This window comes from Laccaria bicolor, genomic scaffold, assembly GCF_000143565.1.
Source record: "Laccaria bicolor S238N-H82 LACBIscaffold_6 genomic scaffold, whole genome shotgun sequence".
Classification (NCBI taxonomy): Eukaryota; Fungi; Basidiomycota; class Agaricomycetes; order Agaricales; family Hydnangiaceae; genus Laccaria; species Laccaria bicolor.
The window spans coordinates 1,235,605-1,251,296 of NW_001889877.1; the positions used below are offsets into that span (position 1 = coordinate 1,235,605).

The 15,692-nt window shown below is 48.4% G+C and overlaps 5 protein-coding genes across 5 annotated transcripts; 2 read left to right on the forward strand and 3 right to left on the reverse strand.

Annotated features, from left to right (window-relative positions):
• Positions 1-130: 130 nt before the first annotated feature.
• LACBIDRAFT_232872 (uncharacterized protein) lies at positions 131-369 on the forward strand (the record flags this gene model as incomplete). Its single annotated transcript, XM_001878132.1, has 2 exons — positions 131-180; positions 231-369. Coding segments are annotated over 2 exons (189 nt in total), but the record flags the coding sequence as incomplete, so codon positions are not given.
• A 1,593-nt stretch (positions 370-1,962) lies between these two features.
• Positions 1,963-6,606, forward strand: LACBIDRAFT_232929 (aminophospholipid-transporting P-type ATPase; the record flags this gene model as incomplete). The annotated part of the gene is made up of 24 exons (XM_001878133.1): positions 1,963-2,253; positions 2,300-2,386; positions 2,441-2,647; positions 2,699-2,851; positions 2,903-2,945; positions 3,000-3,093; positions 3,143-3,392; positions 3,444-3,565; positions 3,665-3,879; positions 3,931-3,968; positions 4,028-4,177; positions 4,229-4,448; positions 4,501-4,683; positions 4,742-4,801; positions 4,855-4,891; positions 4,942-5,054; positions 5,109-5,132; positions 5,187-5,238; positions 5,296-5,342; positions 5,393-5,789; positions 5,844-5,878; positions 5,926-6,081; positions 6,133-6,167; positions 6,220-6,606. 24 exons carry the CDS (start codon positions 1,963-1,965, stop codon positions 6,604-6,606), a joined length of 3,396 nt encoding a protein of 1,131 aa, XP_001878168.1.
• A 78-nt stretch (positions 6,607-6,684) lies between these two features.
• Positions 6,685-7,473, reverse strand: LACBIDRAFT_315798 (uncharacterized protein; the record flags this gene model as incomplete). Its single annotated transcript, XM_001878498.1, has 2 exons — positions 6,685-7,248; positions 7,312-7,473. 2 exons carry the CDS (start codon positions 7,471-7,473, stop codon positions 6,685-6,687), a joined length of 726 nt encoding a protein of 241 aa, XP_001878533.1.
• Positions 7,474-7,725: 252 nt separating this feature from the next.
• Positions 7,726-8,894, reverse strand: LACBIDRAFT_232799 (uncharacterized protein; the record flags this gene model as incomplete). The annotated part of the gene is made up of 4 exons (XM_001878499.1): positions 7,726-8,308; positions 8,365-8,543; positions 8,607-8,762; positions 8,835-8,894. The coding sequence occupies 4 exons, from the start codon at positions 8,892-8,894 to the stop codon at positions 7,726-7,728; spliced, it is 978 nt and encodes a 325-aa protein (XP_001878534.1).
• An 807-nt stretch (positions 8,895-9,701) lies between these two features.
• Positions 9,702-13,015, reverse strand: LACBIDRAFT_293363 (uncharacterized protein; the record flags this gene model as incomplete). Its single annotated transcript, XM_001878500.1, has 14 exons — positions 9,702-9,769; positions 9,819-10,114; positions 10,208-10,214; positions 10,344-10,713; positions 10,761-11,011; positions 11,080-11,383; positions 11,565-11,630; positions 11,708-11,727; positions 11,887-11,909; positions 11,938-11,951; positions 11,984-12,060; positions 12,118-12,180; positions 12,235-12,859; positions 12,923-13,015. The coding sequence occupies 14 exons, from the start codon at positions 13,013-13,015 to the stop codon at positions 9,702-9,704; spliced, it is 2,277 nt and encodes a 758-aa protein (XP_001878535.1).
• Positions 13,016-15,692: the final 2,677 nt, after the last annotated feature.

A 15,692-nucleotide genomic window follows, 5' to 3' on the forward strand; every position in this document is an offset into this window, starting at 1 on the left:
GGCTCCTGCACCAATGTTTGAAAAGGTACTGGTGAAAAACATTGATTTGCTTTGCTCAGACACTATTTCAGACCTCTAGATAACTTCTTGGTGGTCACCGTCCTCGCCAGTGGCAGAGACGTGCCCATATGACCCGACCAACCCGAAGATGAACCCTTTGAACCCAAAAGGATTAAAACCGTACGCCATGTATTTCAACTGCGTTTTTGCGGCTTTGACAATCGTATTAGATGCTGCGCTTGTCCACAGACAAAGTCTGCAAGGGACGATTGCTTCCTCCGATTTGACACGACCGAAGCGAACGAGAAGTGCAAGGAGCAGGTCCAGGCCCATCTTGCCTGTATGCGCGGCCTGGGATTCAAGATCTGAGGGACAAATTAACTTTGCGCACTCAGCAGTCCTCAACCAGTTGAATATAGATCAACTTCAATGTAAACCACACCTCACTCTTGCCTACCATGCCACTCATTTAGTAGAATGGATATGTCATTCCAATATTTGTTGGCGCACATATATTCCGTTATTACGGTAGACTCAGCTGCTGAATCTATCGACGGGACTGATATGTATGCGCGAAGGTCTTGCGACTCACTGACGGTGATGTTACATTCAGGCTTCAAGTTGAACGAAGTATACAGCCGCAAGATCGTTGGACTTCGTCAAAGTTGAAGCGTAAATGCACAATACGTCATAGTGTATACATCACGAGCACGTCAATAGCGTTCTTATCTACAAACTCGCACCTGTCCGACTCTTTCCATGCAGGCCCTTTCCAGCTTTTCTTTCCTTGGAGACCAAGCGGACATAGGCGGACATACACCGCCTGTGCGCCGTCGTTCGAGACCACGGGGCTTGTCACGTTCCGGTCGACAACACCTCATCGATTCAGCTGTCGATACCGCGATTAGCAGCTGACTTCTCGTTTGCTTCTCGTTCTATCTAGTTCAGCTGTCAAGCAACAATCACCCCGAGAAAAAAGCCGACGATTGTGGGACTCGGTTGCGCAAGATATTCCCCAAAAATAAGTATCGTGAAATCACGACAAGACGAGCTTTCCGACGGTCGACTTGGTAAAAAAAAAGCAGTGCGTCGATCCGGAGTTCCGTAGGTGATTGTATTCTGATTTAATACATCCTGCCAACATCCTGCTAACCTCTCTCGACAGATGGCTGACCTTTTCTACTTCCGAACATTTGAGGGGCCAACCAATTCGAACTCCACGACGTGAGGATCTGTCCGCAAACTGCTCTTCTTTTTCACGAACGTGTTTTGATTCGTCCGACTCCAGTACTTATTGATTTTTTGATATCGATTGTGCCAAACATAGGCTTCGTCTTTGAAGACTATGTTACGATTTCCCAATTGTGGTAGCATGCCCTTGAGACAGGAGTGACGCACCCTTTCGCTTCAGGAAAAAATCAGGAGCTCGACCATCTTGATCATCGTCAGTTATGGTCGCGCAGTGTCATATCACGGAGCGCACCGAAGACCATGCAGCCCTGGACTAAACTTAATCGGACAAATGGAAGATCCAAAAATAGACACGAACTTTGGCTGGGCACTGCTGAGGGTTTTTGGCCGTTCGCTGGCTTGGATTTGGTAGCGTTTGTTGAGAAGGGACGCCACTTTCAACCGACCAACAACCGACCAATCAAACCACCACTGAACCAGATCCAAACCAGATCCAAGGCCCAAGCCAGCCCACCATCTATCCCCGGTCAACAAATTGCGACATGTCGTTGCCTGGAGCGCTTATCCCCTATATACATCTGCCTTTTTGCTCGCCCATTCCCTTCCTGACTGTCACTGTCGCTCATCATGGAGGGCAACAACGCGCCCACCCCTTCCTCTCCTGGCAACATAGTCCCACACCATGATGAGGAAAACCCTGCCAGTCGCGTTGTGGCTTTCCCAGACGACGTCCACGACGAAAAACATACCGCTCGTCCAAAAGGAGTGGAGATGAAGCGATCGATCACCCAAGAAGACAGGGAACTCGCAGCAGCCGGTTACGAGCATCTTGATGTGAAACAAAAAGATCAAAAGCAGTCGCCAGCCTCATCCCTCGAGAACGCAGATATCCATGAACACCAGCTGGATTTTGCTGGCGTTACAGACGCGTTTAAGACTTCGTTTGACGCTAAAGATCCTGGGCGTTCCTTTGGCCTCGCTTCGGATGAAGCTAAGGCTCGATTGGCGAAGGATGGTCCGAACATTTTGACTCCCCCGAAAAAGAAAAGCGCATTGCGAAAGGTACTTCATTCCCGTCTCACAATGACCTTTACTGAGCAGCACATAGTTTCTTGATAGGCTTTTCACGATGTTCAATATCCTTCTTATGGTCGCTGGTGTCCTTGAATACGTGCTCTTGGGCATTGACTTCAAAGTAACCACTACTTACCTGACATCTTGCAACTTCTGCTAACAAAACCCAAATCAGGACAACTTTCAAAACACTTACCTTGGTGGCATCCTGATTTTGGTCGCATTCATAAACGCATCGATCGACTTTTATCAGATCCAAAAGTCTGAAGCCATTCTTGCATCCTTCTTGGCGATGATACCCCCAGCCTGTCGTGTTGTACGCGACGGCACCATCTCTACGATACCCGCTGCAGAACTAGTCAAAGGAGACGTAGTTCTTTTGGTGAGTGCTATCTTTTCCTCTCGAAGTAGCGTACTCAAAAGCTGGAAATAGCGGAGTGGAGATAAAACGCCAGCCGACCTCATTCTATTCTCTGCCACGGAGCTCAAGGTGGATAACAGTAGTTTGACTGGAGAATCAGAGCCCCAGGCGAGGATCCCTTTGCCAAACGGTTCGAAGCAAAGACCTGTGGAAGCAGAGAATCTGGTAAGCACCTTGCTTGAGCTATTTTCTGGCGTCGTGATCAACATTTTACAGGTTTTCAATTCTACGCTGACTGTCAATGGCGAAGGGTGGGGAGGTGCGTTTTAGGAAAGTGTTCAACAATTGAACAGGAGCTCAAGTGTCTTTTTAGTCGTTGCTAGGACCGGAGATCACACGTTCATTGGACAAATAGCAAGTTTGACCGGAGGAGAAAGTGGTAATGAGAGCCCGCTCGCCCGTGAAATGTACGTCCGTTGGAATCGTTCACCTTGGTGTTCTAACATGATTTCTTAGTGGTCAATTTGTTGTCTATGTGTCCTGCATCGCGATCGCCTTTGCCATCGTCTTTTTTGCTGTTGGTATCACCACCGCCTACAAGGGACAGGCCGCTTTGACTGTCACCTTCGCTGTTTCCATCTTGGTCGCGTTCGTGCCTGAAGGTCTCCCTTCAGTTGTTACACTTCTACTCTCCATCGCCGCCAAACGTATGGCTGCCCAGAATGTGCTTGTCAAGGATTTGCAGGGTGTTGAAACACTAGGCTCGGTGAGACTATTCTGCCCGTTTCTAGCAAAATACTGATAATCATTCCTTCAGCTTACTCTCTTGGCCACGGATAAGACGGGAACTTTGACGCGCAATCAAATGACAGTACGTCGTTTGTATTCGATGATGGTATCGTTTCTCATCTTTGCTTCAGGTAACAAACCTTTGGAGTGGTCAAAGGATGTTCAGCGCGTATCAGGTATATAACATTCTAAAACCTGATAGACATCCATTAATCACCGCCCGAACCAGTCTAATAATGATGAAGACAGCACCGAGAACTTCTCATTGGACGCCCCTGGCATGTCGGAAATGGTGGACATCGCCGCTCTCAACTCTCGCGTTAAATTTGACAGGACTGACATTCCCTTCGATGAACGAACGATCCTCGGCGATGCAACGGAAACAGGGCTAACTCGCTTTGCTGGGCGCCAAGTAAAGGCTGATTATGATGCGTACGTCCATAAAAATTCGAAGGTGTTTGAAAGTTAGGAATCTTCCATATCTCTGCCGAGTGAACGCTTAAACTTTGCATCAGTACCGTTCAACTCTACCAACAAATGGGCTTTGGTCATCGTAAGTTGAGCTCCCATGTTCAGTATGGACGCTATTTATCTGTAATTTGACTTTTCCAGGTCAACAAGCCACATGCAAATGGTCCTCTGACTGCTTATATCAAAGGTGCTCCCGAGCGTGTCTTGGCGAAATGTTCGACCTATCTCAAGGACGGAACGACGCAACCGATCACGGATGATTTCAAGCAAGAATACGACGAAGCTTACAATGTTTGCAGCTTTCGCTTACTTTATTCAATGAATCACTCACACAGTATATAGTACATGGCTTCTCGGGGTCATCGAGTCATTGCATGCGCACAACGCCTACTTCCCGCTGATAAATACCCAGCCGATTACGCCTTCACGAATACCGATGAATCCCTTAGCGCTGACTACTCCTTCGTTGGCCTTGTCTCATTGGAAGATCCTCCGAAACATGGTGTTCGCGAAGCTATTGGCACCCTTCGTTTGGCTGGTATCAAGGTAATGATGGTTACCGGTTCGTAAGCCCATCTACTTTGTAATGTCCAGACCTAACTTGTACCTTTTAGGTGACCACCCGAAGACTGCCGAAGCCATCGCCCGAAAGATTAATCTTATCTTGGGCGATACTCGAGAGACCCTTGCCGCCAGAACGGGAAGACCTGTCGAGGAAGTCTACGAGGATGAAGTGAGCGCTGTAGTTGTACATGGTGACGACATCGATGCTCTGGAGGGTTGGCAATGGGATCAGAGTACGTTTTATTGTTTGTTTGTTTTTTGCACTGGGTGGATTCTAACGGTAGCTCTCAGTTTTCAGCAAGGATGAGATTGTTTTCGCCAGGACCTCGCCAAAGCATAAACTTGAGATTGGTGAGTAGCTCTATAAGAACAATTCTTGATTTTTACTAACACCTAGACGTTAGTCAAGCGAGCCCAAGCTCTCGGCCATATCGTTGGCGTGTAAGTTCCGGTTCATCTTGCACTCCAGTCATGATCCTGACTTGACGTAGAACGGGCGATGGTGTTAATGACTCTCCGGCGTTGAAGAAGGCTGATCTGGGAATTGCTATGAATATCTCTGGTTCAGATGTATCAAAGGAAGCCGCAAATATGATCCTTCTAGGTATGCCCATTCGCTGGACATGTTTAAAGCACGTCTAATGCTCTATTTCTGTAGATGATAACTTTGCGTCGACTGTCAGTACGTAGCTGATTTTCTCTTAGGTTCATGAACATACGACTAATTTTGATACAGAGGGTGTTGCTGAAGGTCGCCAGATCTTTGTCAACTTGAAACGGTCGATCCAGTACGTGCTTCCAATTGAGCTACTGCTAGTCCGATGATTTACCCCCAATCAAATTAGGTACACGATTTCCCACAGTACACCTGAAGTAATTCCTCAGCTGCTTTGTAGGTGGCATAACCTTTGCTCTACTCGCCAATATTCACAGACAGGACAGATGTTGTCGTCCCGCTTCCTCTACCCCTGTCCGCTATACTTATCTTGGTCATTGATCTCGGATTCGAACTTTTGGTAGCTCTTTCCTTTGCTTGGGACCAGCCGGAAACCATCGATGGATTAATGCGGATGAAACCCCGTAAACCAGTCAACGAGCGTTCGATTCACTCTCTCAAGAAAAGGGCACTAAGGCGCTCAAGGACCCTTGCTCGAGACACCGAGACTCAGGAAGTCATCCGACCAAGTCGCATTTCTCAATGGATATACAAGTTGAAGACACCCTTCAGGAGGACATTCTGGGAGGACGTTCTGGAACCTACGGACAATGAAAGTTTGGTAGACGGGCTCCTTCTCAGCTATGCTTACCTTGAGGCTGGAATAATTGAGACGTTGGCTTGGTGAGTGGCGATTAACAATGGTTTTGTAAACCCTACAGCTCACGACATCAACAGCTTGGTTGCATACTTCGTTGTTTTCTACAAGGCTGGTTTCGCTCCTGGCGACCTTCGCCGGGCGCAGAAGGATGGCCGTTAGTCAACTTGTCTCCCTCTTTCCTGACCATGTCGCTTACTGACATACACTGGGTGGCAGACTATTTCCTGAAGAGCAGCCCGGACTTTGTCAATAGCCGAGGACGTGTTCTCGACGCACATCAGCAAGTTGATGCCCTAGCTCAGGCACAGTCGATCGGTAAGCCTTTTCTCTTCGACTTACTGCAACGTTATTCATCAAACGATGCAGTCTACCTATCTATCTTCATTGTCCAGTGCTTCAATGTACGTCGACCTCATTTCACATCTGAACATCATTTTAACTGTACTCTTACAGGTGTTTGCCGTCAAAGCCAGACTTTCATACCCATTCGGCAAGCGGGTTGTTGGGAACAAGTGGAATTTCATAGGCATCCTTAGCGGAGCGTGCCTGGGCATGTTCATCATCTACACACCCCCTCTTCACGTTGTCTTCGGGGGTTCCGTGCATCTTTCACCCCTCTATTGGCTTATTCCGGCGGCCTTTGGTTGTCTCCTTCTGGTTTGGGCATCACTCCGTGTCGTATTGCTTCGCAAATCGGTAGAGCACATGAAGGTTGGCGAAATAAAGGGTCTCATAATGTGTAAGGGCCATTGTTTAGACTCGATGCTAAGACTGGCTAATTTTCTTTTGACAGTCCCAACGATGAGAACGATGAGCATGCGTTCACGTGGAACGAAATAACATCAAAGCTCTGGCGAGTTTGATCCATGAATAACGCAGTTTAATGAAATGGAATCATCACGATCATGTATATACTTTCTAGATTTGATATACCGTGGATGACATGAACGACGCTTTGTACCTTTCCATAGTCGACGCGAATATCATCATTGGTTCTTGGGACAAAGCGTAAATACCCATCATGACGGGCAACGCGATAACACCCAAGCTCACTGCGAGTCTTGTTTTCCGTGAACTGCTTGCCAATTTACGTTTCAAGTAAGTATTCCAGATGACCGCCATCCCATCGGCGAGGTGGAGCGTAGCGGAGCCCACTAGGCCTCCGTATAGAAGCCAACTCCTCCAAGGCCAAGTGTGTAGTCCCATTTTGACATACTCATAGTCGAGCTCTGAGGGTCCGACGGCAAAAATGGGTGGGACGTCCGAAGTAGGGTTCACGCGGTGCGTCATGTAATGTATAGGGAGGAAGAGAAAGAGGGTAGCGTATCCCGATATGCTCAACAAGCTGGATGCAGGGCGCGGAGGCTGGTCCTTTGGGGAGAGCAGACGTTTGGCGATTCCTGACATAGAGTGCACTACCAGCGGACTCAGGAGGAGGAAATTCTCCCCAAAGCTTGTTTGGTAATATTCCCTTCCTAGAAGCTATGAGACGGCCTATTGTTATTGGTGTGTGATTTATGACGGTAGAAACTAAGCGCGTCTAACCATGGTTTGTGAGGATAGCGACGAGCCCCCGAGGTTGGCCACAGCGGGCGCGGCGAGATGGATCAGGAGAAAAGTGGCAAGGAAGGGAGCTGATCCATGTGCAAGTTTGGTGAGATATGGGAGGGAAACGATGTGGAACGGTTTTCTGGGGTTTGAAGACATGGATAAACCAAAGCAGGGTCACACCATCTCATCATCAATATGAGCGAAACGCGTCAAGCTATTTCTACATAGTTGTGGACGCCATTTCACTAACATAAATTCTACTGAATACACCAACTGCGTCTGTGAACGAGTTCAACGTCGCGTCCCATTTCCATCTGCATGGGTTCTCTCCAGTACCTTGGATCTAGGAAAGTGAGGGGCAACACCTCACCATTCAACAATGTGCACACATCTAAAATTTGGTGCCCATTATCCAAAGTATTTCTTTAACTCGTCATAAATCAAAAAAATGAGTGCGCTGCTTGGTATTGACCTCGCAACCGTAATCCCGCAGCCTGCGTAGAGCCCAGGGATCCCCTGCGCTCTGTACATTGCACGGAACGTCGACACAAAGGTGGCTTTGGGAACTTGCGGCGCCCCTAGCACGCGGGGCCTAAGCTCCTCCTCAGTCTGCATGGCGCTCTTCACCGTATCCGCCGGGAACAGTGCAAGATTGAATGCAACTCCCGCACAGGCCCCTGAGAGGGCCGATTCCCAAGGCAGGAGACCAGCACCTGTTGCCTCAGTTTTTCCAGACGAACTGGAAGCGTGGCGCGTCCTGTGAGCCACGAGCAGCGACGCGACGTATTCTTTAGTGCCGAACCAAGCTGCGGTTCCACCCGTTTCGCGGATGAGCGTCCCTGTGTGGCCTAGCCAGAGACCTCGGAGGCCCGTCGTGCGAATGACGGACATGAGCACGGATATGGGGCCCGGGAGGGGCTTGGGCGTGCTGCTTGTAGGTGTCACCAACATTTGGACTTGCATCTTGCATTTCACCAACTCTATTGGGGTTCTGGTGGTAGACTTGGGTTGGGTTTGTTATCAAAGTACGAAGTGGTGGATACTGACAGCAAAAAACTTGTGATGGCACCAGCACCAGCCGCAGCTAACGCCAAGTGGTGTAATGCTAGCTTCTCCTCTTGCACCGGTCGATGCGTCACTAGCCGAATAAGGTTTTGGAATTCTCCGTAGGCTAAAAAGAGTGAAGCATTCTCGGCCATGGCACCAACAATTGGTGCTGGAAGTCCCTGAATAATGCAACCGTTCGTTCTTTAGCGCAATGAGAACGTAGCGTAATTAAAAAAACGCACGCGGTATAACCCTTTTACGCCCTCCTTCTGCCATGTCTTCACCAAACAATCAATGGGACCATTGAACCGGGCAGTGGAGTCAAGAACTTGAGATTGCAATCGGACTTTCGTCAGATCAAAGGGGTGTTCAAAAACCTTTGATATCATGCCCGCTATCTGCATGGGTGCACAACAGAGGGATGAGAGGATTATTTGAGTTCATCGCGTGTCAACACGAAGCAAACGCACGCTGCCATAGGTAATCTCCCTCAAAGCCCTCAACGTCGTCGAACCTTGCACGCCAGCCATCGAATCAGGTGAGGTCTCCATATTATCAGCGTGTTCCAAAGGTTCGGTAGTAAAATATATCGGCGAAGGTCGTAAATGTTGCCCTGGAGTGAAAATCTCGTTGTCGAATCCAGTCTAGCACATTATATAGGCACAAAGAGCGAGAATTGTAGAGAGTTGTAAAGGGGTATAGCTGATAGCAATTGCTGTCCCTTCGCAGTCCGTTGCTGTCTAGAAGTAAACGCCGTGGAGCATAGCACGCTTGAAGTTCCGGAGGATCCAAGTTTTGGTCCGGGAAAATGCTATCAAATCAGGTGATGACCATGACTCGGATGGTCTTCGAGGCTTTCAAATTCAAGTTCTCATTCTGTGGACAACCTTACCACTTTGAACAGAACCGAGTGGCCATTCGGAACTTTAGTGGTCTTTGCTCGCTCTATAGCTTGCCCGAGTTCTCAATAATGACCGGAGCTGGCGAGCCTAGCCTGCATCTTGATAACTGGTTGTCTTGGTTTGGTCAAGAATCATCTAGCTTCGGCGCGATTTGGGACTTTTCCCAATTTTTGACAGTGAAAGCTCTCGCATGATTGACTATGACGGACCAATATACTGATCTTGGGCCTCACAACTGGACAGCTAGGTATACTTGAATTCATATCCACCGAATGTTGTTGACTTTTGGAGACTATCGCCTTTCTTGTATACGCCCAACGGATACTTTAGACGGATCGCGGTTTATATGCAAACTGTACCATCAAGCTGGACGGAAAATGCGCATGTATGCATCTCTGGAGTCAAGTCCGAGCTCGCGAGGGTGCTTAACAAGTACTACTTCGTGAACCTGGCCGTGATGACAGCACATCCGAAACCGCTGTTCACCGGTGCCCAATTTGAAACTGCAAAACGAGGTCGATCGAACTCCAGTAACAGATTTCATTTCCATACCCTCAGGTCTCTCGCGATGAGCCCAGTCCGTAGCTTCAAACCCGTCGTCGTTCCAGCGAATCCTTACTTGGAAATGCTCTCCCATCGCTGGCTCGATAACACAAATACCATGATCTCGCCGTCTTCGGCGAGAGCTAGAACCTAGCCGTTGCATCTCGCCTTGTGCTGCTACTACAAACGAGACTAACGCCGACTCCTTTATCTTCACAGAGTCGAATAACTCAACCGACGAATAGGTAAACATGCGCGATGCAATGCCTTGAACAAGAACGGTGTTGGTATTCTCCATGATTCGTCTAGGTTAATACATTGGAAGGGATAAACAGGTTAGCGGATAGATCTGCATATGAAAGCGTGAAGGTATCTTGAAAGCGGTGTCGTAAACGGACTCAAACTCTAATGGAACGTATTAAGGTATCATAGGGGATCATTATGGTCTTCGTGGCCTCCTACTGGGCCTTGGCTTTCTCGCCTTTAAAACAAGGATGGTCAACAAAGTGGACGTTATAATTAGAAGAATCGTACCTCGTTCACCACCCTTCTCAATGACGGGGAAAGGTTTCTTCCAGAGATTGAAGTTCTTTGTCGTCCTCCCAACGAAGAGAGTGCCAAGCAGCAGCGCGCAGACAGCCCTCGCAACCTCTGGGTCGACCGCCTCGATCCCTTTGTCCAATTGAACACCTCCAAGGAGGCCAACGAGGAGGGTGTGGGCGTCGGCCCAGAATGGTTGCGCATGCGTAAGGAGGGCATAAAGTCCTGTAATGAGGGGTGCACACCACAAGTCTGCGGTTGTCCATCCGTAGGCCTGGAGTTCTGGTGGTGTTTGGAGGGCTAACGGCGTTGGATCGAGAAATGAGTACATGTTCGTCAGCAAGAAACCTCCATTGGCTGTGATCTTCGCAAGTTCAGCTAGGCTAGTCAAGATGGGGTCACGTCACGTACCAGCGAAGTGATTAACAGTGTCCAGGGAGAAGAAGCAATGAGGGGTGAGGTGTTCGCCGTAACAGTGGGGGGAATAAGGTTGCACAGAAGGTAGGCACGCGTAAAGCCGTCCACGATTGCTAGGGGGAGCTCCAGCTGTGCTGAAGGGGCTGGTACAGCGGGGAGGTAGTCAACCAATGCCTGAACGGCAATGTACAGCGCAGGGACCGTGCCAGAGAGTATAAAAGACGGCGGAAAGCCAAGTAGAAACGCTTCGGGGCAAAAAGCATTATTAAATTACGCAAGCGAGGTTGGGCGCTGGTAGATAACGTCTACGCACCTGTCATCGCTTCACCTCCATAGACCACGAGAAGAGTGGTAGCGACGCTCTTGACGAAGGATTTCTCTTCAGTGGCCTCGGACCCCTTCGTCGATATGTGGTGGGCATACTTTATCTCTCTGATCTGGCGGAGAACGAGGCAAAGCCGGAAGGTGGCTACGAGGTCAAGGGTGCTGATTGGAAGGCCGAACCAGGTGAACGGTGCGATGGGGGCTAGGGCGTATCGAAATACCTCTATCAGGGGATAAACGACGAAGAACATGATAAAGTTGAAGAAGGGCCAGTTGAGCGCCAACCCAATGCTCTGGAAGGGGGGTAAGTAGTGGATGTGTAGTACTTGTAACGTTGTCTTTACAACTGGTTATGGTGCAGGCTGTAATGGCCCTAAACCGGGAATGCGGGTGGTTTCTTTCATCGGCTAACTCCACGAGTGCGCTGGTTCAAGACTGTCCCCTCCAGAAAACTTGGTTACCACAGACTCTCACCCTGTAAGGTGTGATCTGGTCTTGGAATAATCGGTCCTTGACAGGCCAGGGAAGCAATTCCGCAACCTGCAGGACTCGCCGAGTTAGTCTTCGGAGATCAGGGCATGTCGTCAGTCGCGCAGTGGAGCGTGCCTCCCGCAAACCTTTTTCATGCCACACATATCTGCAAAGAAAGATTAAGTGGCGATCGCGACACGCAAAGCTTTTTTTCATCTAGATGTATATTCGTGAAAACGACATCTTGGTAGCGTTTATTACAAAAAATAAGTAGTATAATAACCAAAGCTATCAAATTTACTGGGGTGGATGTTAAAAGACTTACCGTTAGCGCCTGAGGATCCGGAGCTGCAATTCAAAGGTCAGCATCACCTACCTTAAGTTCGCTATCTGAAAAGCGAGCGGTGTGCAGCCCGATATACCGCTTTAATCCTATCGTCATCAGTAACAAAATCATTAGTAGGATTCTCAAGGAGATTTAAAAAGCAATCTTCTGAGTCTGCAAGCCGGGTTGTTCAAGTCTGCGCCGATAACTATTCATCGTTGGTTTGCTCACCCATGTCACTCTCAAGATAATCTTCTGAATCTTCGCTGTCGGATGTATCGACATCTGAGTTGTCTAAAGCAAAGTCAGCTTTACGGACTAATTGTCCGTCGCTTGAAAAAAGCTCACCCCCATTTAGAGGGGGCTCGTCTATGACAGTGGAGTCGTCGGTGTCAAACTCAAACTCAGCAACTGCATGAGCTGGTTCTCCATTGGAAGTTTCATCATCGGAAACATTGCTGGCGGTAGTGTCGACGGATGTTTGAGCCTGCACGGCGGGAGCGGATTCTTGAGCCAGCATGACCTGAAATGCGAGGAAAATTTGCATTCCAACCCAAAGTAACTTGTATGGCAATGTAGCCATGTTCGACTGATACATTGCGGCAACGGGGGACTGGTCTTGAATGTTGGCCGAGGTTGTTCGGTAGAAACGTCCGAGGAAAACAAATTCAGAAAGAGCATCTGGAACCGAGTTAACATGTTGAACAAACACGTAAAGCTCGTTTGGGGGTTCGTATCGAAAATGCGTGAACAGAGGATCATGCCCCATTAGCTCAACAACTTCCAAACCATCTTCCTCCCACCACAGTGCTGTCCCGTTGTCGACACTCCTGTTTTCCAAAGGCCCTAAATGAAGATTTGAAGCGATGTATTGTCGCGCCTTGGCCTGCGTAAGGCGTGCCAGATTTTTGCAAATGACTTGGCCGGGGGTGATGAAGATGGTCAAAATCGTGATTCGCGTTGAGATCTCAAGCTAAGGCAATGGAACCAAGTTAGCGTTGAAGGGATATACAATGAAAAGGAGCGCGGTACTCACATGCATTTGCTTGATAACCTCCTGACTGTAGACTTGACCGACTCCGAAGTCGCTGTTTCCGGCGAGCGGTTCCCGTAGGTAAAGGTGACGCATACCGACGAGTATTTATTATGGGAGGGAGGACAGGCAGTGGCAACAGCAGGGGTTGTAAGGAAAGATGAGATGACAGAGAGACACACATCGTACCAATTTATACGAGTAGGGCAATGCCACAATTTGGTGGTGCGTCTTTGTTGGTCAAGGCGGTGGACGACAAGTATCTCTTTGTCCGACGTCGACATGTGACCTCAGTGGCAGAAATCTGAAGCAGTAAGCCGGTCGGTAAGCCCAGTAGAGTAGAGTAGATGTATTCCGGAGCGGTCCCAACCAGTATCTCGCGGACTTTCTGGAGATCTAATGGACCGAGTCGGAGCATCTGCGACAAGCGAGTTCGTGTGTTCATAGTTTGGTAAAACGAAGTGTTGATTTCAGAGGAAAAAGAATGGTCAAGATTCAAAGAATTTCAGAAGACTGGTGCGGAAGTTGTGAAGAGTTTGTAGCAACTACAAGGTCGCATCCATGGAGAAACAAGTGTGACAGTAAGCTCCTCTCATTGTGAATTCCTTTACAACAAAATTCAAATAAGCCCTTGTTGTCTAATGGTTATGACGTCAGACTTCTACTGTGGGTTTGAACCCACACTTTAATCTGGAGGTTCCGGGTTCGAGTCCCGGCTGGGGTTTTGTAGGTAGTCTTCTAAAGTTTTTTAGATACTAAAAATAAAAATACCAGCAAAAGCGAGACTTTTTTTTCTAATGAACTTTGAAGAACAGGAGGCCTCATATCCATATATTTCTGTGGACACACTCATCCGATCAGTGATTCTTCCTTTCTATCTTAGTCTAATGTGCACTTTTAAAATTTTGGTGAGAAGTCTTTGGCCTGCTTTCTCCAATGTTCCAGGTTTGACAATTAGTGTTTGAAAGTCCGGTTCGGTCCGGTTTTTGATGCCCAGGGGCGTTAACCGTAACCGTAACTGGTCTGCCTTTTCCCCAGAAGTCAAAAGACCAGACCGGACCGCAAAAAGACCGCAGACCGCGGTTTTTTGCGGTCTATAGACTAGTTTCGGTCTGCATCGGTTTTAACCGGTTTATGACCGGTCTTTAGGCCAATATTTTAAATTTGTGAATCGGTAAATTTATTAACATCTCTATTAGCTTCAAAACGAGCCCAAGAACGTCAAATTCCGTTAGGAATTGGTGTTTCTATAAAATAAGTCTGGTACATCTATTATTCCCAAAAGTAATTTACATTTTAATTCATATCTCTCTCGTTTTTTTACCAAATCGTACGTTCTTGGGTGCGTTTTAAAGGGTATTTAAGGGGTTACAAAAGACTGTAATCCTGGGATTACAAATATTTGCGATTGTTTATCGACGGCTTGATAGTTCCCTTCTCATACGCTTTTGCTTCTTCTTCAGAACCATCATCACCCCTTCTTCCCTTTTCCATACCACACATTCCCCTCTCGTTTACTCTCAGAAATATACACCCGGTTAATTTCTGTGAGTGTTCCTAAGCGATCCCTAGTGTTTTCTATCCCCTTCAGGGGATAGTTTTCCACTTTTTTTGAAATTACACCTCGGTTGTAGGTTCTGACATCTATCTTGACGGGTAGACACCATCCTCGAGGGCATCGCTCGAGTTGGACCTTACTGGCGTTCAAACGCGTGTCAACCTCACCCGTTACTGCGCATACACGCGCATATACGCACCTATATGCCCTCTCCAACCACCTCACCGTTACCGGCGCATACACGCGCATATATTCCAAATCGCCCTTGCCAACTGTCCGCGTATCCACGCCACCGACCGCCTGCGTACCAACACTGGAAAACCCTCGTTTTACACGCGCCTCTGCCTTAACGCAACAACTACCGATTCTTGAAGGACTCACGGTTACTTCGCATCCACGTAACAACCGTCGACTTTCTGTAAACACGAATCCTCACTCGAGCCCTCTCTCGAGCCCTCCTTTGTCCTTTGTACTTTCATCGGACTCCTCAGACGACAGCCACCACATACATCCTCCTACGAATTCAATGTCCACTCTTGCAACTGTCGAGCCCACGAGCGGCAAAGCGCCTGTCCTCACCGCTGGAGATTTGACTCCAGCAGTAGCTATGGACTTCGAAAATGCTGCCCAGGATTTCTTCGTGGCCAAATCTGTCCCTTCCGAGAAACAGGTCGCGCTCATCCTTCCTGGCATCAAGGACATTCGTATTCGTGATTGGATCACAGCCGACCGTGCACGCATTTCCGCCCTTCCGTTTGCCGAATTTATCAAAGAACTTTGTCTCAACTATCTTCAGAATGACTGGGAAGACCAGATCCGGAACGAAATCCTTACGTCTACACTCGCAAATTCACGTAAATCATTCTGGAATTGGTCACAGCAACTTCTTAGCTTAAACTGTCTCCTTCGCAACACCCCCTCTGCCCTTGACGATGCCGCTCTCCGGAACCACCTTGAAGCACACCTAGACGATGAGCTCAAGGAAAAGGTCAAACACAGCGACACTCGTAACGACAAGACCTTCAAATCTTGGGTCGCCGCTGTACGTGTCCTCGACGAATCTCGTAACAAACGCCAACTCGATCTTATCGAAGGTGCGCTCCAGCGCCAGGCGAAACGTCAAGCTACAGATGCCAACTCGCTTCGTGGGCCCTCCCGTCGTGCCAACACTGCCTCTTCCTCTTCTACGTCGACTACTAGTAACAACCGTCTGGC